General features: G+C 41.5%; 1 protein-coding gene across 6 annotated transcripts in view; it reads right to left on the bottom strand.

The window, feature by feature from the left end:
• SMOC1 (SPARC related modular calcium binding 1) overlaps positions 1–22,713 on the bottom strand; it is a 135,240-nt gene that overhangs the window by 56,616 nt on the left and 55,911 nt on the right. For all 6 annotated transcript variants that reach the window (XM_064462340.1, XM_064462342.1, XM_064462344.1 and 3 more), the window contains 2 exons: positions 17,584–17,683; positions 15,326–15,373 (listed from right to left, as the gene is read on the bottom strand). In XM_064462340.1, the coding sequence (XP_064318410.1) occupies positions 15,326–15,373; positions 17,584–17,683 (148 nt within the window). The remainder of the gene's footprint in view (positions 1–15,325; positions 15,374–17,583; positions 17,684–22,713) is intronic.

Raw genomic sequence — 22,713 nt, 5'->3', positions numbered from 1 at the left:
TACAGGTATCTTGCACAAAAATATGTCCCTTCCAGTATTGTAGGGGTGGAACAAATTGTTTCCTTAATCACAAACCTTCCCTACATCAACTAAAACAATTTTAGCAAGTCAAGTTATTGAACAGTCTATGCAACTTTTATGCAGAGACACATATTGCCAAGATAAATGCAGAAAGTTAGCAGTCATGCCAAAAAAATGTGAAATTCTTATAATCCATCCAAATCAAGATAATTTCTTGCCAAGCAGCTAAAATGGAAATGCACCAGGGCAGGTATACTTCCCTACCAGGTTTTCACACCCTTTTCCAGTTCTACACAAGGAGATCCCACAGCTGTTAAGAAAAAACCTGAACTTTTTAAACCAAATTAGCAAAAGTGAGTTCTCAATCTTCATTGCCTTCTTTTTAAGAAACAGCAACAACATGCTCCCTTTGGATATAACAACCCACAAACACTTGGATACAGACCAAAGTAAGGAAGAGTTTTGCTTAAAAAGATGAAAATGTGCCTAAGTGCCAAACATGAAATGGCTCTGTATGGCTTAAGGAGCTCCTAACAGAAAAGGCTGACTTGCATTGTCACTGCAGTGACTTTTCACTTCCTATATCAACTACGCTGTGTGCCGTACAGATGCAGGTGGTGTTTACTGCAACGCTGCATTCCAGGCATCATCCAGATAGGAGGAGGAGCCTTCCCCTACGCCTTCTGGAAGGCATTAGTTCCCCCCGCTCCCTCCTCACATCTCCCTTGCAGGTGCGTCAACATGAAAAAAGCCACTCAAGCCCCGAGGACTTTGTGGTCCAATGTAGTCAGTGCATTTGTATGGCAGCACAATTCTTCGCCCTGCGAGAAAGCCTATCCCACGGACAGACAGCTGGAAGTAACTCTGACCCCCATGACACAATTCAAAGCTTCCTCTGTTTGGCTTTTTGATTCCTGATTGACACATTCACTGCCAGGCAGAGATAAATGCTGCTGGGAAGACAATGTTGATCCGCTCTGACTATTCTTGTGAAGGGCTTTTTCAGAATAATAAACAAAAAAACATTGGTGTGCTTAAGTGTCTGAATAGAACTGGAGAGAGACAGAGAGGGGACCGGAGTGCTTTATAGAGGCTGGCAAGTCAATTGAAGAGTTAATTGTCTGGGTGTACAATGAGTTTATTCTGACCACAAACAAAGAGCTCTCTTTTCCTGGGCCTGGTCCTTCAAAAGAAAATGTGTCAAAAGGCGTCTGGAGCAGCACTCTATTAATAGCAATGCTCTAGTCTCTGGGATTCAGCAGCTTTAAAATTGTTGAGTCCTGAGATTCAGATAGGGTATCTCTAAAATCCAAAGTCCTCATTTACTGCTTAAGTTCTCAGGGTAGTTCTACAGTAATTAGCCAAAACAAACCTGCCCTCTAACTTCTCATTCCTTGTAGCTTTCAGCAAATGGCTCCTTTTGAAAAAATAAAGGCACAGCAAGACACTACCCTTCAGACACAATGCTGTAGACACCTTCCCCAAAATGAGATCCAGTTTATTTTTTTCAATTCTGTATCATTTAACAGGAGTCAGTTTAAACAAAACAAGTGGCCCTCAATGTCTCATACTTGGGAAGATACAGAATCCCAGTCCACATCTGGACCCACATTTCAGAGCTTGCACTGTAACAGGTCAAATCAACACAATGTCTAAACACACTCCCTGCCTCTGGGAAAGTTCAGATCCAGATTCAGATTTGAACTTTACAGGTTGAACCAAGCCCTATGGTAATTAACACTTAAATACCTGACTCACTTCTGTAAGTTATGCAAACCTTTGAGGAGGGGAAAAAAAAATCTTCCTAGTACTGATGCATGGAAGACAATACTGTTGAAAACTAAGCCATTACACTTTACCACTCTGATGGCAAAACTCTTATGGATTTTGGTTCCAATGCAGAGAGACATACGTGTTATTCTAGGAACAAGCAGCATCCATGAAGGCTTGAAGAATCAAGCTGAGCTGGTTGTGAACTTTTTAGTGATGTAAATTTGCTTCAGTACTTGAAGAGTTGTTGTTTTAACCCACTCATAGAAATGTAGTATTACGAATAATATTTTTCCTCAGGTTTATGGGCATGCTTCCAAGCAGAAGACAAAGTAAGAACCTTAAAAAATTCAAAGTCACTCACCTAATTCAAGATTGAGACCCACCCTTTGCTCTCTCCTTTCTCAAGCTAAGATCCCAGCTAAAGTGCTATGAACTAATTTGGGAGGACAGCAAGGAGTCACAAGTTTGTGATCTCTCTTTTGTTCTAGCAAGTAATGAATGAGGCCTCCAAAACCTTGATATCTGTGAAATAAGATGTCTTGATTTTCAGCTAGTTTCCCTCCAAATTATGAGCAGTAAACTACAGCCTTAACCAATTTTGCAGGCTTGAAGTTTTGGACAAGAAGCAGGAGTATCTCTCTCAAGTCATCTGAATACAGAAGTAATTCAGAACAAGGAACCTGCAATACAGTCCTCCTGTTTTGAACTTAACTAGAATTTTCAGTTCATTTTTGGGTCAAGGTCCAACACCAAGACCTTTTCTATCAAAGCAAATTATCCACAAGAGATGGGCAGAGAAGCAGATGATCAGATTTCAGTTTGGTTAATACAGCATTTCTAAGGTCAAACGCAAGGAAGTCTGGATGGAGAAGACCTGTCATTGCGCATAGGTTTATCTTACACAGTTTTACAGTTTTCAGACTCCACTGCCAGATTCCCACCCAAAAGGCAAAAGAGGTCTCTTCAAAGATTTGGAAGCAATATGAAAAAAAGGTTCAAATGTGGCTTTGGGCATTATCTGCTACATAGGAGAAGCAGGTAAGTCAGGGTAGTTTGAGACCATCTCCAGTTTAGAATTTCACAAGAAGCTTTGTTTTGATTAATGTGGAATCACTCTCAAGCTGTGAAGGCATTGTCGTGTCCCCCACCTCCCCGATCCCCTGCCATCTTCAGAGACTTGTTATTCCCACCCTCCCCCAACACTCCCCACAGCAGTTTCATTTGTGAAGCTAGACATAATTCACATGGCATCGTATGACTTAGAAATACACCCTGTTGTCATCAGCCCTGACCTACAGAACCAAGCCTTAACTCCTTCAGTTATGTCCCTTCCCCAAAGAGAATGGCATCTAGCTTGCCAATGGTTTTCATTGTCTTGATTTAAGTAAAACACTTCAATTCATTCCCAGAGTCACTCAAATTGCCGGGGGGGGGGGGGGGGGGGGGGGGGAGGAAAAAACTTGAGAACCTGATTATCACCCACTCAAAGGCTCCTTAGGGAGCTGCTGAGATGCAAGTCATTTTTTGTTAATCTACCATTTCCACTGTATCAGATTTCATCATTTTTCCCTTGGAGCCAAGTTCCTCCCTTTCCTCATTGACAAAGTGTCACAGTTCTTTGGAAGAAGGCAGTATTTCCCTAGTATTGCTAAATCTTTTCTATCTGGCTCCTGTTCTTGTCACCCTGCTGAGATAATACTCAAAAAAGTAATTTCTTAATGACTGTATGAACTGTGCAATACTTACATCTTGAAAAATGAGTATATTCCCAATCCCACGGTATCAGAATTCATCTTCCTTTGTATTTTTCAAATACCTCATGAAATCAGCTAGGCAGCAGCAGGGACAACACTAAAATCCCTCTTTGGCCTAGAGTCCATTGGCCGCACTGTACAGCTTGCCTAGAAATGCTACAAGTAAGTGCCATATGTTGACATGTAAACTTGTTTATTTCAGAGCAGATAATTTCAGATCATAGCATTTTGCAGCACACAAACTGCAAGCCCATCCTCACCAGCCATGCAAGCATGGTTAAAAAATGCTAGTTCAACTGCTTGGTGAGGAATGAGACATGAGGCAAAGCTCAGAGCCCCTGCTCAGTTTCTGGCTCTACTTCAGCCATCTGGTAAGTTTTCAGATAGGATCACAGCCTGCCTGTTGTAGCAGACCAAGGTTTCACAGCTTCTGGCAATGTTCTGCGCAGCTAAAGAGGAGAACTTGCAACCACCACTGAGTATGGCTATTTTCCTTATGTACCAGCAGCAGTTTCAGTAGCATAAAAAGCTCAGCTACAGCAACACACAGGAAGGCTGTTTGAATACCTTTAAACCTAAAGAATTCATACAGGCTGCAGAGAGAGGCTCCCTGTGGAAGTACAGAATATTTTTCATTCATCTGCATACTCAGCTGTCCTTCAAGAGTCTAATGTCATCCCCCTACTGATACACATACTCAAGGAGAAATGGAAGAATAGATAAAAGAATCAAGGGGACTGGAAGGCTTTTGGGACTGGTCATAATACACAGCATCAAAAGCTATGTTATCAAAAATCATGACTACCTGATGCTTGCTGAAGAATCATGATCTATTTCCTAATGGACAATGGTGGCTGGCTCTGGGGATGGCACGCAGTTTCAAAACTGAATCTCCAAGGCCATTTTGACCAGCAGACACCTTCACAGGTGAAGGGGCGTAGAAAAGCCTTGCTGTGGTAAATACAAGTCAGCAATTATATGGCTGTAAATCCAGCACTTCCCTTTTTCTCCAGAGAAAACAATCGAGGTAACAAAGAAGAGACAAAAAATAGGAATAACCTTATTCTTCAGGGAGATAAACAACTGAAAGGAAATAAAACAGCTGTAATGAACAGTGAATAAAGAAGAATTAGGCCCTGCATCTGTGTAACAAAAGTTGTATACAAGTGCATATTAATATAGGCTACAACCAAATTATTTGGAAAAGGTCATGCCAATCCACAGAATGGATGTAAGGCCATCTTGTACCAGGAAGGAGCACTGTCCATAGCAATAATGGGAGAAGAGGGAAGTGAGTAAGAAGAGGCTGTACAGTACATGGCTGCTCCAGAGAGTCCTGGCACCAAACTTCAAAGGGAAAGTGGAAAGGACAGGCAGAACACAGAGCAGCAACATCATAAGGGCTAGGTAAATCACAGTCCCCCTTCAGCAAAAGTTGGAGTATACTCTGTTACGAATGTTTGTTGGGTATTTTTTCCAGAGCAAACACCTCCAAAGTGTCAAAGTTATTTATATATTGAGTGATGTCATCAAGGAATCAGCAATAGACAGCACTGAGAAAGTTTAAAAATAGATTGAAAGAGGAGAAGATGATAATTACTTTTTTAATTGCTTCCTACTTGGTAGAAGAATACATTTTTATCTCACCATATAAGCACTAGAAATATGACAGATACTGCAGGATTTGAACCACAGTATCTTAATTTTGAACCATCCTCCATTTGGCTCACTGCCCTGAGTGACACTTGAAATAAAACAGGAAGCAAGAATGTTTCTGTACAAAGCAATATTTCCCTGAAGACACCTTATCTCATAGCAAGATTTTAGCACTTGACATTGCCCCAAACTCTGAAGTTTGCAGAAAACTCTATAGCACTGTCAAAAGCTGCCTGATCACAGTTGGCAAAAGCAACTACCATATGATTGTTTAGTTTAGTCTCTCTGGTTTGATTCACCTACAATATACCGCATCTTCTTTCAGGAGCCTCTGCTTTGATGCGAAGTATTCTCTGTTCCTCCCCAACAGACACACCACCCACCCCCCCCAAACCCCCTTTGACTACCTCTCCCAAAAGGCTGTTCAGAGTCCACAGTCAACTCCACCTTGCCACTTCTAGGCTGTGTAAGACGCCAGATACCTGCAGCTGTGGAAAGGGGAGCACATCTGAAAAGCCCACAAGGACATTGTGATTCTGATCACAGACTGCTTTGCTGAACAAGGACAAAAAATTAACAATTGTTATGCAAGCTTCCCAAGAGTAACAATCAGATCCTTACCTTAAGGAACATTTTAGAAGCTACCTGAAACATATGGTGGCCTGGGGCTAGGGGCATGCGGGGGTGTGATTTGAATCTCAGTCTCTCTTCCCTCCCTCCCCAACATCACACGCATTCCCTTTCACTCCTCTCCTTCCTGCTCTGGTCTCTTCAAGGTACAGATGCTACAAATTCCTCCACATCTTCAAGGAATACAGCCTATAAGTGGGGGGTGGAGACAGCAGCAAATTTCCCAGATCAATAGCCATTTGAAATTCAGACATATGGCTGAAGCCCTACAGCTGCATGTGTTAATTACCACACGTGTCCCCTGTAAAGCAGTCTGTTAAACACAAGAAAAAAAACCAGAAGAGAATAGCGCCGTTCCAAGGGATTAAGTAAATAGTCTAAATTTTTGACCCTGCTCCCCCAACCACATGCCTGTGTATAAGAACACAAGCTCCCTTCCTTTCTCCCAACACCTGCGTGCTGAGGAAGCACATGACCCCTTCCATCTCTAACCATGTGCATTGAACCCATCTCAAAGTGTACTTTCCCCCTTCCAGCTCCCCCCTTCCCGACTCTCCTCTCACCAGCCCCTCTCTCCTTCTTTAGAGGACTAATTCCTGGCTGACAACCAGACTAGTCTTGAGCTTACAATACACCTTTTCATTTCCTCGCAGGCAAAGAGAATGGATACCTCATTGCTACGTCTGTATTGCATGTGTGCAAATGAGGGAAAGGGGAAAAAACCTAACTGTATTTATTTCACCACTTGTTTCTGCAGGTTTTTTCCCCCCAGGATCATTAAGACTAGAGGTTCAGAGCTTTAATGAGTGAGCACAACTCTGCTCTCTAACTATATTGCCCCAGCTAGTTCACCCCAGGATCTGAATTTAGTCTGAGTTTTTATATTTGATTATGAAACTGAAGGAATACTTTTTCTCTGTGAGGGAAGCAGTGAGGAAGAATGGAGGAAGGTACATAGGTAGGGTAACTGAGTAGTGCTGGAAGGATCTCCAAAGGATCTAATGTGCTTCAGAAAGAATTCTGTACATACAGAACAAAGCACATCTCAAATGTACACAGGGTACAAGCAACACTACATTCTTAAAATTAAAATATTAAAATGAGGAAGGTCATTCCTCAAAGTTAGACTGCCAGATATCTACAGATTGACCCCAAGACAACTGATCTTAAGAACCACCATCATTTAAAGGTGTATTTGTGAACAGCTGAACAGTCAAGATGAAACCTGTGGAGTCCTTACACTTGAGAATTGCTTTGCTGCAGCACCTGAAGGTCCCATCAGAATCTGCACACCAAGCTGAGCACAGTGACGTGTAACAAGACACAGCCCAGAGAAATTCAGTCTGTTGGGAAGGCTTCTCCCATCCCTAGTCTTTAGCAAAGCATTTTGCAATACATCTCCCTTGCTGTCAACATAAAACAAACACCCAGATGAGCGCATGGGGGGAAGCTATTATTCCAGCTAGATCTGTTCTAAAGAAGCTTTAATTCCCATAGGTGCCATCTCAGGAACTTGAACAAACATTGTGGTTGCCTCTCCAGCTTCCCCCTACCTTATTTACAAGCGTACATGCTCTGCATGCATTCAAGCTTTCCCATCACAATTTCATAGTTTCTCTCTCTTACAGAGAAACGTTGATAGAGCTCATGGGGCAAAGGAGTGGAAAGGAAAGCACTTCAAGTCCCTCAACCAAACGCCTGCACTAACGACAAAATACATTTCCTGGTGCATGACACTGATTTGAAAGAAAACAGGGATGTTCAGATGTCTAGATTCTTTTTCAGGATGCAAATACTCAAAGAGAATAGGGTCATGTTAGGCTGCTACAAGAAAAAACTTCTAGCTTCTTTTATCTGCAGACTGAACAATTTCTCCAATTTATCCTCAGATTTGTTTTTAAGAAACAGCTGCAGAAGACAGGAAGTCTAGAACTATTAATTTCAAAGTTATAATAGTCCTGTTTTAAAGGATCTAGGGAAATATACGGTATAATACTATTAACATCTTGGCATTGCTGATCCAGACACAAAGAGCATGGGAAGAATTTTTTAACAACTCTTTAAAAAAAGTAAAGGTGTTGAGGCCACATAGCTATGAAGTATTTAAATGACAAAAACAACCCACAGACCCCAGAACTATTCCATTTCTCTGCAAGCTGTAATTGGTCAGACACCAGAAATCCATGTATAGCACATAAACAGTTAATAATACCTTAACAGATGTTGCTTAATCAATTGTTAGTCTCTTATTAAATCTACTCACCAGGCTGCTCAATACCATGACTTAATCATTTAAAAACCTTTACAGCTGTCCTTAAGACATTACAGACATAAGTAGTCTGTAGATTGCTATAACAACACTTGTAAACTACAATTTTATTAAGTCATATTATATAGACTAACCTACCGATTAGAACTGTTGCTTTATAGATGAAAGCAGAATTCTTACATTATATCAAACAAAATATAGTTTAAAACAGAATTTGCCTTCTGCTTAAACTTGCCAATGAAACTTTCTTCAGCCTCAAATTTGATACACATGTTCTGAGGCCCACAGAGAAATGTCTTGATGAAAACTAAACAGTTTCAGTCAAGTCAGCGATGCAGCGACCCAAAAGGATTGGTTTTAATTCTACTGTTTATGTAGCAAATTTGAGGTTGAATTTTCCTTCTAGACCTTAATATTTCAAAAATCTGTGTGATTTTTGAGATATATTTAAGTGCTTCTTAGAACATTGCTCTACTCTGGAAAAGTGATCCAGTATACACAATATTGTAAAATTACATTCCTCTGTTCTCACAAAAATTGACCACAACTCCCAGTTAAAAGCTGGGTTATCTCCATTTTATAAATTCTGTAATATTGGCAAACTACAATCTGTCATACCTGTGAATTTCACTTGCTTTTTACAATTATATTTAACTGGAATTTAATAAATAATTTTGTAGATTATGTACAGTAGAGGAATAGCTATAGGAGGCAGAGAGAATTCTGAATATTGACAGAATTGGCAAACATACTGATTAAAGTACTGGATTTTTACAGAACTATTTTTATAATAGAGAAGCAAGCTTCAAATCCTCTGCTCAGTTTGCTCAGAAGTATAAATATGAGCCAACCAAAATCTTGTGTGCTGCAAAATCCATCTACAGAACTTTTTATTAACAGCCCACTCGGGCCTCTGCAGGACAGTGTTTTTGTTGCACTAATCTCTCCCCATTACCTCTCAGTCACCTGAGTTTTCATCCCAATTTCATGAAAAGCAGCAGACATTCATGCTTCTCCCAGATATTATTTCCTGCCCTCTGTTAAATTTTATCAGGGTAGACTGAGAAACTGTCACCATCAGTGCATGGTAGGGCAAATCAAGCTTTTGCACAACCAGAGGACTTGGAGCACTCACATATATACACACGGCAAATCTGCTGCTTTCGGGAAGCAGACATTATGTACGCATAGCATAGTCTGGCTTTCCACATAGCTACACTACATGCACACCTCTGTCCAGAAGCATCAAATTGTATGCACGTGCTTTATGTACTCACATATATTTTACCCGGAAAAGACCTGACAAACATGTCAGGCCTGGTCCAGGAATATTACACGACGAAGTTAAATAGTTCAGAAAGCAATTTTTGCATGAAGATTCTCCTTCAGACTTATATTACCCAGACACCTTTTTTATTTAAAAATAAATATGTAACATAAAGGATCCAGACGAATCATTCTGGTAGCACCGCAGACTTAGAACCTGCTGATGTTCTGCAAGAAATTAATCATAAGATGGTGTTCAGCAGATAGAACCGCCACTTGACTTCATACTGCCTGAGTAAACTTGTATTTCTTTCACATTACTAATGAAATCCACACAATATTTCTGTATCTTTCCTGTATCCTCCACAAGCTGCTAAAGACATCACAAAGTATTTTCTCAGTGTTTATGAGGTTGGAAACGTAGGAATAACTGGGCACTTGAAGCTTGGTTTGTGTAACAGCACAGCTCTCTTTCAGGTTTGATTAGTATCAGGTTGAATCCAGAAAGAACTGGAGAAGGTAAAGACCAAAGTCCCAGTCTCAGGTTTTGGCCACATTTCATCTTGACATTTTTGTCAAGATACTACACGTCTGAGACGTACTAACCACTGTGAAGGCAGCATGCTCCCTTCCCTGCAAGCAGACAGCAGGTGAATTATTGCTAGCTGCACCTGACTTCTTACCACCAGCAAAGCTTCCATGTCTCCATGTACAAATAGTTCCATTTATTTACATCAGCACAAGCCATCCTTCACTTGGGTTTGCCTGAGGAGAACGTCCACCCTTTACTGCTCAGTCTAATTACTGACTCAGACTAATGGCTCATTACTGATTCTAATTGTTCAGTCTACCGCTAACTGTACTACTACTACTGTTCAGTGCACTGGCTGCACAACTAGGCCATTAACGTTTTCTAGAGGTAAGACCAGCAGAGAGCGAGCCACAGAATGGCCAACTTGCCCACAACTGCAGTAGAGAATTTCCCTGCAATGAAGCCTGCCTTCAAGCCCATTTCTGGCAGTTAAACCCACAAAACGGGACCCAATTCTAGATGTTTAATTGACAGGAATTTTAAGTTGTTCATCTTGGGTTCCTCAGGTTGCTTCAGTGTTTGCTTGTAGGTTGAAAACTCATGGGGCAAAGCTTTTCGCAACTCCATACTGCAGTCATGTTTATACGTAAAATAGGAAGTGTAAAATGAGCTCAACCCAGGCTTTGCCTTCTGTGGAACCATCAGAGCTTACATTTCACCAACGTTACTATACCTGCCTCAGGTTCAGGGAATTGCAGATGTTATTGCCAGCTTTTGCAACAGGGAAACAAAGCAAGTCAAAACAGGCCTGGAAACTTTTTGCATTGCAAGAGACTTTATGAAAGAAAAAGCCAGTTCACACCACTCAAAGCTCTTCATGACTGACACTGACAGTTGATCCACCCATATTTACCTTGTACTTGCATCATCTTTTAAACCCAGATTATAGCACCAAGCCTCCTTTCCCATTTCCTTCATTCAGTTGATTTAAAAATGGTATCAACACCTCTCTCGCAGCCTTCAGAACAGTTAACCACCACTAATAAACCAGTAAGCCCGCTTACTTTTTTTTCGCCTTCTACTTTTTAAGACCTGCTTGGTGACTGCAAAGGACACTACTCATGGCTGCAATATGCCAAATTTGCAGCCTTGAGCTCCTAAAGCCCTAGCATTCCTCAGGTAAAGAAAATAAAGTTTTGTTTTGTTTCATGTTTGCTTGTTTTGTTTTAAACGTGTGGCACAATTCCCCTTTGCCTGGAAAGGAATGTTCTGCATTCTTTAGGCAGGGAAGAAATCCAGTCATGTTGGCTCCAAGGATGCCTTTCAGTGCTTCTTGAAACATTAACAACCTCCCAGAGGGAGAGAGGGGAGAGATCCAGCCCTCTAGGGGACAGTGTGCATCTTCCAAGTCTCTCAGGCCTTTCAAACTAGGGAGCAACTGAAGTAAATTACTGCAAGTAGCTCCTTACAAAAAAAGACTGTACAAGGAACAGGCCAGAATAAGGAACAAACAGCAACAGAAATCTGCAGGTTCTGGATATCCTAATCCCACTCAAGAATAACTGCATTCCCTGACAGAAGTCCTGGAGACTTGCTCTTCACTTGCAGGCTGAATTCAGCATAGAAAGCACAGCAGCAAACATCTGAGCTGCAAAGTCCACACACCAAGCATGTCCTGGAGAACCTACATTTCCACTCTACCTCACACAAACATGACTCCATCTCCCTGGGCCCAGGTCTGCTCTGCCTTCCAGCAACAGAGTACGTCTCAGACAGAACAAATCAATACATTCTATTTTAAAGTTTCAAGTTTGGTGCCAATTTAATTTAATTTAAATTACCTTACAGGGCAAATTGTGTGAGTAACTGGCATTGCATCATACAGTAATAGCAGCAATGTAAACACGGGCAACCAGAGCAAGGGATTTAGAAGTAAGAAGGATTTCTTGCAGAAAGCTCCACAGAGCCACTTCTGGAACTACATGCCAAGCCACATGGACATAAAGCCATTTAATTTTCTTTTCATGAGTATTAAGCCTGTGAGTGGAATCACACATTACCTCACATGTTCTGGTGACTCCATCATACCTATTGACCCCCAGAAATTAAGGCTAAACAGGATGGAAGAGGTGCCAAAACATTTGGTGAAACAGAGTTATTACTGATAACCAGCCCTTTTCTCCTTCCAACATTAATTTTTCTCTTCTAAAGGAGAGCTAATATGCTAGTAAAGTCTTCCTTTTCATTTATTACTCTACAGCTTAAGCCTACCCATCTGCACTGTTTCTAAGGCAGAGCAGTCTCCATCCAAAAAACTATTTTGCCCTGAAGACTTGAAAGGCACCAGAGTCACACAAAGTTTATAGCCTCATATTTTACATTCCTGTATGAATGGGACAAAAGAAATCACTTTTGAGAGTCTTAACTATTCCTTTCCTCCTGAGAGCATCTATTCTGTGCCAGATAATGCTCTTTGACTCAGGGACCCTCATCCAAGGATGAAGAGAGGAGTCTGCTGTGCAGTGAGAAAAGTCCAAAAGCTCCTGAGTCAGATGGCAGCTGCCCAAAGTGATGTCAGAAGTTTCCAAAATGTGCCTCTACAACAGAAAGGTCATCAGTGACCTAGATCCTGCTGGACCCCTTCTCATCCTGCTCTTTTTGTCTCCTTGCAAAGAGCAATCTTTGCAGAAAGAATCTGAACACTCAGCTGGAACAGATGGTTATATGCACACTGGCTAGCACCCAGCCTTCAGAAAAGCCAGACCTCCAGTCACCACCTTGCTTCAAGGAAGGCAGGCTGTTCTCTGTTCCAACTTCCTTACAACAGGACCCTATACTGGGATTTTGAATCAAGGTAACTTAAGTCACGAAAAAACTCTGATAAAGCCAAATTAATTTTTAGATTAGGTATTCATCACTAGCCAAAAAAGTAATGCCAAGTCCATCAAATTTTAAACCAAATTTCAGCTTCTAGAAGCCCTTTTGGTTTTAAATGGCCTATTTAATGATTGCTCAACAACTATTTTTCTAACATGATGGAGAAAGGTCAAAGTGTCTTGTGCGGGGGCTTCAGATATGAGCAGATTCAGAACTGGAGGCGACAGAAAGTTTACATAATTGCTTGAAGACCACTGGCCCAACGGGAAACATTTTAGTTGACAGCCATCTGAATATGAGCCATCAGTGTGCTCAGGTGGCCAGGAAGGCCAACAGCATCCTGGCTTGTACCAGGAATAGTGTGGCCAGCAGGACCAAGGAGGTGATAGTGCCCCTGTACTCAGCACTGGTGAGGCCACACCTCGAGTACTGTGTGCAGTTTTGGGCCCCTCAGTACAAGAAGGACACTGAGGTGCTGAAGCGTGTCCAGAGAAGGCCAATGAAGTTGGTAAAGGGTCTGGAGAACAAGTCTTATGAGAAGCAGCTGAGGGAGCTGGGGGTGTTTAGCCTGGAGAAGGGGAGGCTGAGGGGAGACCTTATCACTCTCTACAACTACCTGAAAGGAGGTCGTAGCAAGGTGGGGATCGGACTCCTCCCTTGTTACGAGTGATAGGACGAGAGGAAATGGCCTCATGCTGTGCCAGAGGAAGTTTAGGTTGGACATTAGAAAGAACTTCACCGAAAGGGTTGTCAAACATTGGAACAAGCTGTCCAGGGGAAGTGGTTGAGTCTCGATCTCTGGAGGTATTTAAAAGAAGGGCAGATGTGGTGCTTGAGGATATGGTTTAGTGGTGGACTTGGCAGTGACAGGTTAGTGGTTGGACTCAATCTTAAGGGTCTTTCCCAACCTTAACGACTATGATATTCCTTTTCTTGACAGCTCTGCATAGGATGTTTCTGCAGCCATGTGACCAAGCGTACCGTTCTTGAAACAGGATGCCACAGGCAGCACCAAGGAGAATCAATTTGTATTACAAATTTTAGATTAATTCATTTCCTTTACAGTTCTCTTTTTTTTTTTTTTGCCTATTTAAAACTCTAAGTTAATAAAGGGAGCGAAGTGGGAAAAACAAGTTCAAATGTTTTCCCTTTTTGCTCCTGCTTCTTATGAAATCCAATATCAGCTGCTTCCAATTCTCAAAGAACAGGCCAGGACTACAAACAATCCCACTCAAAAATAACACAGATTTCAAGAGCTACTTGATTTGCTTGTACTTCAGGCTAGACTAGCAGTGATTGCATTAACAGAATGATAACAATGCATTCAGGTGCCAACTATAAATTAACACAGAATTACAGGTTTACAGAGACATATCCTTATCTAAAATAAGAAGCAGGCTTCAGCATTCAGTTTTAACTAAGTAGTTTTCCTCGCACCTTTCTTCTCCTTATCTTTTCCTAAGCTACTATACACAACCAATAGACTGGAGAGCAGAGGTGCTCAAAATGCATCGCTCCTCTGAACACAGGAATCTATAATTCCTTTTAACTGTTTACAGGACTGGATTGACAGTCCCAGCATGGAAGATGTTCTTCACATTAAAGCATTGGCATCAAGGTACACATCTTCCTGTGTTTTGAAGTGTCAGGAATAATTGGTTTAGAGAGTTAGCAGTAAAAATCCTGCTTCAGATATCAAAACAGGAACTTTTCCTAGGAAATAGCCTTCATCCTCACCAGGAGTGAGGATCCGTTGAGCACTGTTTTCCTGTAGTAAGGAGGCAAACTCAAAAGTTGAATCTGAATGGGGGGGTAGAGTGGAGCGGGTTGAAAAATCAGGGTGTGGAGAAGGCCTAAAGGAAAACTTGACTGCTCATCAATATATACTTCAGTGGTCACCCCTCCCAAGACTATGTCAACAAGCACAAATCAGAGGACATAGAGAAGAGCTATGAATACACACAAGAGAAAAACAATGACACATCTAGTGCCTTGCTCAGGAAAGGCAAGGACTGTAAGTAAGAAAGGAGTGTAAAGAAGGGGGACCAATGCCTAATGCACAAAAAAGAGTGAGGTTTCCAAGCACAGCTAGGGTTTACTCCAGTGCTGCTCTGGCTGGCCAGAGGGTTTTATGCTCTGTTAAAAATTCCACCTTTCAATGCATATAAAGCCACAGCCATGACATTGGCACTCCTGACTCCCTGTAGTAGTCATATTGATAGCCTTCCTAATCTCTAGGGATTTTACTGAGAAATGTGCAGTAGTTATCTTCAACATGAATAAGCAGAGGTTATTCTATGCCAGATGACCCTTTGGGGAGCTCTGTTTTCATGTACTACATCTCAGGTGATGAGCACAGAACAGAGTGCACCATTTTGTATTCCACAGGGCAGTACATAAACAGTCATCTTATTCCTCCTGCTGAAGACCCTTAAGCCTCCCCACACACCAAGCTGGTTAGGAACCCAGGTTTTGAGTTATATCAAGGGACTTGGCTGGGCAGCTGCTATTACAAAACAAGTTGCTGAAGCACAGGACCCCACTCACCTTTCCTTCCTGAATTACCCTGGCTTGATGGTTTATCAGTTACAGAACCTAAAGGGGAGGAAAAAGAAAGAGAAGAGACATCTATTTAGATGCTGCATGATCAAACAGAACATGTAATGTCACATTAATACAGTCAATATCTCAACCCACAAAGTGTCTGTTTTACTTGCCAACAGCTCCGTTCAGGATTCAGAGCACCTGCAGCTTCAGCAACTGGGATAGCATAAGGAAGTTTTGTGCGTTAAGCTATTAAATCAGGATGATGGTAAACAAGAAGTCTTTAGTAGCTGGATCCAGTGATTTGAAACAGCTCAGAACAGTGTGCTAGTTAGAAACATGGAATAAATCCAAGGGCAAGGAGGAAAGATCAGTAAGAGTCACTTCTCATCTGCAAATGTCAGGAAGAGCAAATCAAAAACAGGTGGGGAGAGTGCACAGGGAATGCAAGGGGCAGCATTCTAAAGAAAAGGGATTATGTGGGACAATTTGCAGAAAATTCATCTCAATCCCTGAACATCCCCCAGCTGTTTGAAAAGAGTCACTGAATGAGATCCAGCATGTACTTGAATAAAACACATCTTGGGGTTTTTAACGTAACTTAGATCTTCATGTAATATATATAATTCTACACTTGTTTCTGCAGCAGTTGGCTTTACTGCTTCATCAGACAGTTTTCCACTACAATTTGAACTGATAGCAAAAGATTTTTGAATAAATCCATTACCAACATGTATTTCAAAAAAGCTATGACAAGCTTTTTTAATAGCTTTATTCCCAGGAAACTGATTCTTCTGTGCACCAGTACTACACAGTTCCAGTGATTACTGATTCTTCAGGAAACAAGGCTCAAGAGTCAGCTCTGACAGGCCCAAGAGTCTAGTTAAGACAAACACTAAACAAACTCTATTGCCCAGGCACTTTCACTTACAGATCAGTTCATCACAGATCTACTTCTGAATTAAAAGTAGGAAGCACATACCCAGTATTAGCCATCATAGGCCCAACAGCTGTGTGTCCTACAACACACCCTGAATTTACTTTCTTGGTAACACCATTTTACAAACAGCTCAAGACTAAATGAGCACAGCAGCCAAACTAAGACATGCCCTACCAAAACCATATATTGGGAATGGCGGAAGAAAGTCATATTGTAAGGTTTAAGCCAAATTACTGTAGCATTTCACCTTACACAAAACCAGGATTTTAATCTTATTTTCTTTCCATATACCTGTGAAACACCAAGCGTTCCCTCACGCTACATTGGCTCATGGTTCCCAGACAGTTCTACCACTCAACTCAAACCCTCATGCAAGTCACCGTGTTTGCTTATTACCACAAAACACCCTACAGCCAAAAGGAGACTGAATAAGGTGAGGATTAAAAACACCCAAAAGTTTGACTACTGTCATGCTTGCATCTGATGGGCAAACACTGCGAAGCCATACAAAAATCTAAAGCCCAACCTCATCCTATTTGAGCCATGGGCTGCCATATTGAATGGTGAGGAGAAAAAAAACAAGCATCACCCTGTTTTAGTACAGAAAATGACTGATTTGGGCCCAGGAAACTACAGGGCAACAGAGCAGTGTCAGGCTGAGAGCCCAGACGCATGTCACTTAAAGCCATGAGTTACAGCCTGCCTCTGGACCTCCCTCTTGTGGGCTGTGGTATAAGCCCAGTGCTGTCCAGCCCCATGACATAAACATGGGGATCCTGGAACTAAGCAACATGATCAGAAGACCCAAATCCTATATAACTGCAGGACCCCAGATTTGGGGGGCTAGTAGTCAACAACTACCAGTTTCTCACAGAACCACCTTATCGAACTTTTAACTGAAGTCACTCTGCAGACAAAATGACCCCAAGGCCGACTCAATACAGCTTGACAACCATGTCTTTAAAACACAGCTCATGGGAAAAATTTATCCCATCCATTACTGGAATCTCTGGTTTTGGTGTACACAGTGAAACTGACTCTTGCCTTGGCTACCACAGGCTGTTACCTTAGTGGTTTTTTGCAGTGAGCTTTGCAGGAGTGAGTGCCTGCACCTCAACTGCAGGGTGGACATGCCACAGTCCAGGCTCCCTTGCCGTTTCCAAATGCCAGCAAGCGCAGGGAGACACATGCACAACTGCAGTGTTAAATTGGGTAAACTAGCCAAGTCACCTGAAAGGATTAAGTGCTCTGAACAGTACTCATTCTCCCCAACCCCCTTCAGTTATCAAATTAGTATTTGTTGAAGCCACTCCCACAGTACCTGAACATACAGGAGTTTTGTTCTGTACAGAAGAGCCGCTAATAGGCTTGCCATCGGGTGTCACACACCAGCAGTATCCAGTGTAGGTATGGCACTGCACCTGTTTGATAAAAAAAAACCAGGCATTTCATTTCTCACTATCACTCACCACTTTTACTATAATCCAGCATCTTAGCAGAAGTCCCAAGCCAGACCTATCAAACACACACGATTCAGAGTGAGGAGGTCACGCAGAAGAGTATCTTTGATATCATTACCTTTTCTTTCTCCTCTTACCTCCCTTCCCAAAGAAAGGTTATTTCTCCTACTGCAACTGCTTTAGCTGCAATTCAGGAGGCAAAAGGAGTTACAAGCAGTCAGCAGAGAACACTTCAGTTTGGGGATGCAGCGGTTATGTCAGCTCATTCCACCCTCTGCTAAATCCCATTTACTATTTATCATTAAATAGCTGTCCCACTGCATCCCAGCTGGGATGAGGAAAGGCCATCCTGGCCCAATTCCACAGTCACTGCTTGAGACCGTGTTCTGTGGGTATTTAAAGAGCATTTTGTTCAGTAAACATGGCTGGAAAAACGCAACACTACGTTATGTTAACAAACCCTCTCCAGATAGATTTAAGCTCTCTACCGTTACTATGTCAACCCAGACAGTAGGAGCAAGATCCAACATACTCGCTCTTCATGTATTGACAAGGACTCAAGAACTTTTGATGAAAGCTCTGATGAGCCACAAGGTACACAGCATAAGATTAATCTTGCTTAACTTTAAAGCTCTACACCTGAACCGAACATCTAGAGCTGTCCAGTTCTTTCCTTCACGACAGAAGGCCACCAGAATTACTAGTTCAGATGTGGGCCTCTAAAGTGAGAATCGAGAAATCCCAGTCTAGCAGACTGGTCTTAGTAACATCTATGCAGATATTAGTTCAGTGGCACTATAGTTTTATCCAGTAACTTTGCCTCAACTTTCACAGAGTGATCAAGCGTTTGGATGAAAGTCAGGATGCCTTTTAACTTCCCCTGAGACACAAGTAAATGATCATACAGGCATCTCTAAATACTAACAGTTTCCAAAATTCTTTCTAGGATTATAGCCACACTTTCAGTTGTGGCTGAGTGTGAACATCAGTATTTCTAGCACCTCAAAATGGTATAGAAATGCCTACATTCCTATAAACTAGAGATGGCTTCTTCAATACATTTCTGAAAAAAGCCATGAAATGAGATCACTTCAGAAACTGCCTTCTTATTTTACTTGAAAATTGAATTCTGTCCATTCCCTCTTTTTCCAAGGAAGTTCATTGAAGCTGATTTCTCATTCCAGTCCTCTTCACACAGAATAATGATGCGGTGTTTCTGCCATTCCCTTCATTAGGGAACCTTCAGCACTAGAAGAGTCATTCCCCCTTGCTGACAGCTGGCTCTGATTCCCTAAGGTAGCGGGGTTTGTTCAGAGACTTAGCAACAGTCTTTTAAAAAGTCTGAGTATCACATAAAACATGATCTAAGAGCAATTTTAACACAGTACCACGTGTTTATCTTGGGTTTTACTAAAGTGCAAGGCAATCATTTTGCCTCAAGCAAATTCACTTTTAGCAGCCAAAATAAACAATAATCTCACATACCCATGTTACTAAAGCCACTGTCACTGCTATCTGCACACTTTCATTTTTATTCTCTCAATATACCACAAAATTGATTGCAAATTACTCAAAAGAACTTTAAATATAATGAGCAATAATCAAGTTGCAATTTATTTCTTATTGCTCAATCTAATCAATTGCACATTCAAAACAAGTGTGATAGAACTCTTGGGTTTCTGTGTTTAGTGTTTACCTTTGCTGATTACACACACATTATTGCATTCCCAACAGCACAAGAAGCTGTCTTTACATCTGAGCATTAATTGTAAAAATCTTACCCAGAGATGAAGCCAAATTCCAGGACAGGGTCTTGAATTCATAGGGCAAGACCATTCCCTGTTACATTACAGAAAAAGTCCAGTGTACCCAGCATTTTAAAAGCTCAAGTGTTAGGACTTGAGAGTCCTTCAGCTAAGCCTTCAGAAAATAAAGTACATGGCAAAGCAGTCCAAAAAAATGTACTGACATAAATTTAGGATAGATGCATTAACTAAGAGCATGTTAGGCAACACATCTCAATGGAGAGCTACAAATTACATACACTCATTTATGCAAGCCAAGCACATTACATCCATAAAGGAAGTAATTTTATACACAACTAAGCTAATGAATGCTGGTCTTCCTTGGACTGGTATCCCATGACCCTTTCTGCCCTCTGCCACCATTAAAAAAACCCGGAATAAATCTCAGATTGACAGCACTTTCTCAACAACCACATGTTCTACTGCAGCACCAACGGACTTCCCTACTACAGATAATAGCAGCAATGAGATCTCAGCCCTTATCCTAAAGGCCAAATAAGTACCCATGAAGAACTGACAGTTCAGAAACCTCAAAAAAAAATCACTTCAGTTGGCTTTCCTCAGTATTTTCATATTGAGAGATGCTACCTTTCACCATGATACCTGACCAGGTTTCATTCAGCACATTTAGGTGTCATAAGAAGAGTGGCCTACAGCCTAGGGTTTGCAGCTTAAAGGCTGGGGAAAAAAAAAACTGGCATACTTTTCCTCAGTTACATAGCACCAGTATGGCATTGAAAAATAAAGGCAATAGCTGATCCAGTACCATTTCTAAACACTGGGTATAAACACAAACTCTGTAAAAAGTGTCAGCTATTCCAAAGCACCTACACTAAGGCATCTTGAAAAATGCAGGTTTTTACTTTGAATTTTTCCAATGAGTTTCCAATGACTTTGTGTTTTCGTTTCTAAAACCAATTTAAATCTTCTACCCGAAATTCAACCTCATTCTAATCCTACTCCCATAGTAGGAAGATTTTTAAATACTGTTGTAATGAGAAGAGTAACCATGTGAAAGTGACACCTGTTTGCTGCACAGGTCTAATATTCAGTTATTGAGTTAATTGGGACTTTAGAAAATATACATTAGAGAAAGTATGTTTGACTTTTTTTGGCTCTCAGTCTTCTAAAGCTAAGCACTGTGTCAGAGAAAACACATTATCAATTTTAAACACAAAATAAACTTGATTACTAACCATGCTGCAGCTACAGAATGCTCATTACTGCTGGAAAGACATGACAGAGTTTGGCATCTCAAATTAACATACAACTGTCCAACACCTGAACATTTTAAGTTGAATAATAGGGAAGCAGAGAAAATAAAACCTGCAAATCATTTGAGGTCTTCCAACAGCTTCCGCATTAACATCCACACTTAAAAAGTCAAACTGCAGTTTAAAGCCCTGCAAGCACCCAAATCCCTGGCTGCACAGGAGGACACTGCTCCGATTTTTCAGGGGTGAGAGATATGCCATCTCAACTGTGCCTCAACTGAAGGATGAAAAGCATGAGGGACAAACCCAACAAAAATTGCTCTGCCACCATTGCTCAAATTAAGAGTGTAACAGCAGCTCCTCTCTTCTCCTCTGTCATTACCATGTGTGAAATCAAACAGCAGCTAACATACTATCCACCAGCCACATGAATACACACCTGCTTTCATGCTTTCATCAAGTTCATTACAATATGACATTAAAGCTATAGTCACTGGGAGACCCCTCTGCCTCTTAATTTCCTGAGGGAGATAAAAGCTGCTGTTTGGGTTTCTTCAGTATCTCACGGGCAATACCAGAATCAGATTCCCAAGCAGTCCAAAGCTTCTCAACAAGCAAGTAGCAGCATCCCTTTACAGCCATTTGACAGAGGAGGATCAAGGGGTTGTTTCCAAAAGATAAACTGGAAATAGGAGAGAATTTGAATGCACATGTATGAAGGAGAGAACAAAAGCAAAGCAGTAATTCTGTGATGGCTGAAACCAGCCTCTACAAACTTAAAGAAAGCACAAGTTTGGTGTAAGAGGCTTGAGAGCACCTTGGACAACCATTGGACGGAGCACAGGAACAGTAACACTCAGATTAGCCTTTCACTGCTGTTCAGATGAAGAGTTTGGTAATAAATTCCCATCCCCTTGCAGATCAGACAAACATTTCCTGGCTCCTTCCAAAATGAGGGCAGATAGGAGAAGGAAGAAAAACATTCCTTCTGTATTCAAAGCAATGCTTCTGTGAGAGAAGAAACACATCTGGTTTTTGAATGGCTCTGCTGGTGGTAAGGGCAGGCAGCAGAGCTGCTGCCTGCACTCATAGCATGAGGCAATACTCCAAACCCTGGCTGCCCCCAGGTGCTCCTTGTAAACACTGTAAAAACAGCTAAAGAAATTGTTCCAAGCCAGTAGAGTATCTGGTCTGACCCAGAGACCAGAAGCCATAGTGTCACACAGTGATTCTTTGGTCAAGCCTTTCTTTTGTTCAAGCCACTGAGGCTCACCTAGAAAGTCCTCTGAACCAAGTTAGCCATGGTCAATGACATTCCCAACACACAATGTGGCATAGATACCATTTTTAGCTTAGGAGAGGGATCCCCAAGACAGATTCACTGCTTCTGACACAATATGTGATCGTTCAAGTTAAGAATGATCTTACATTGTCACTTTCCTTGAGGATGTCCACTCCTGCTTTAAGAAAACGTTCCTTTGCTCTCTTGGCTGGTAGTACTTTGAAGGAATGTCATATATAACCAAAGTTGCTACCTCCTTACCCATCCATGGGTTACCTTTAGCTCAATATACAAACAAGAAACACAATGAGAGCTGCAGGAAGAAAGCAAGCGCATAAGTAGCAGACAAATCTGCAGAGCAATATTCAGAGAGCTCCAGCTCCAGTCTTTTATAGAAGGGATGTCTTTTAATAAAAAAGCCAGAACCACCTACTAGCTAAAGCCCAGATTCTTTATTAAGAACGAGTTTCTTTAATCTAGCAAGACAGACTGTGTTCTTTCCTTCTGACAGGAGAGGTTAAGTCCTTGAGAGCTTAGTATTGCTAGAGTATGAGCACTGAATAATAGACAGCATCCAGGGAATGCGGGACATGTCTACACAGTGCCTGGCAGCACTGTGCTGCATTAAGAAATGAGTTTGTAATTCTGCCCAGCATCACGCTACACTCACCAATGCAGAACAGACTTGTA

Source organism: Phalacrocorax carbo, chromosome 10 (assembly GCF_963921805.1).
Source record: "Phalacrocorax carbo chromosome 10, bPhaCar2.1, whole genome shotgun sequence".
Lineage (NCBI taxonomy): Eukaryota > Metazoa > Chordata > Aves > Suliformes > Phalacrocoracidae > Phalacrocorax > Phalacrocorax carbo.
This window is presented reverse-complemented; position numbering and strand designations above follow the sequence as displayed.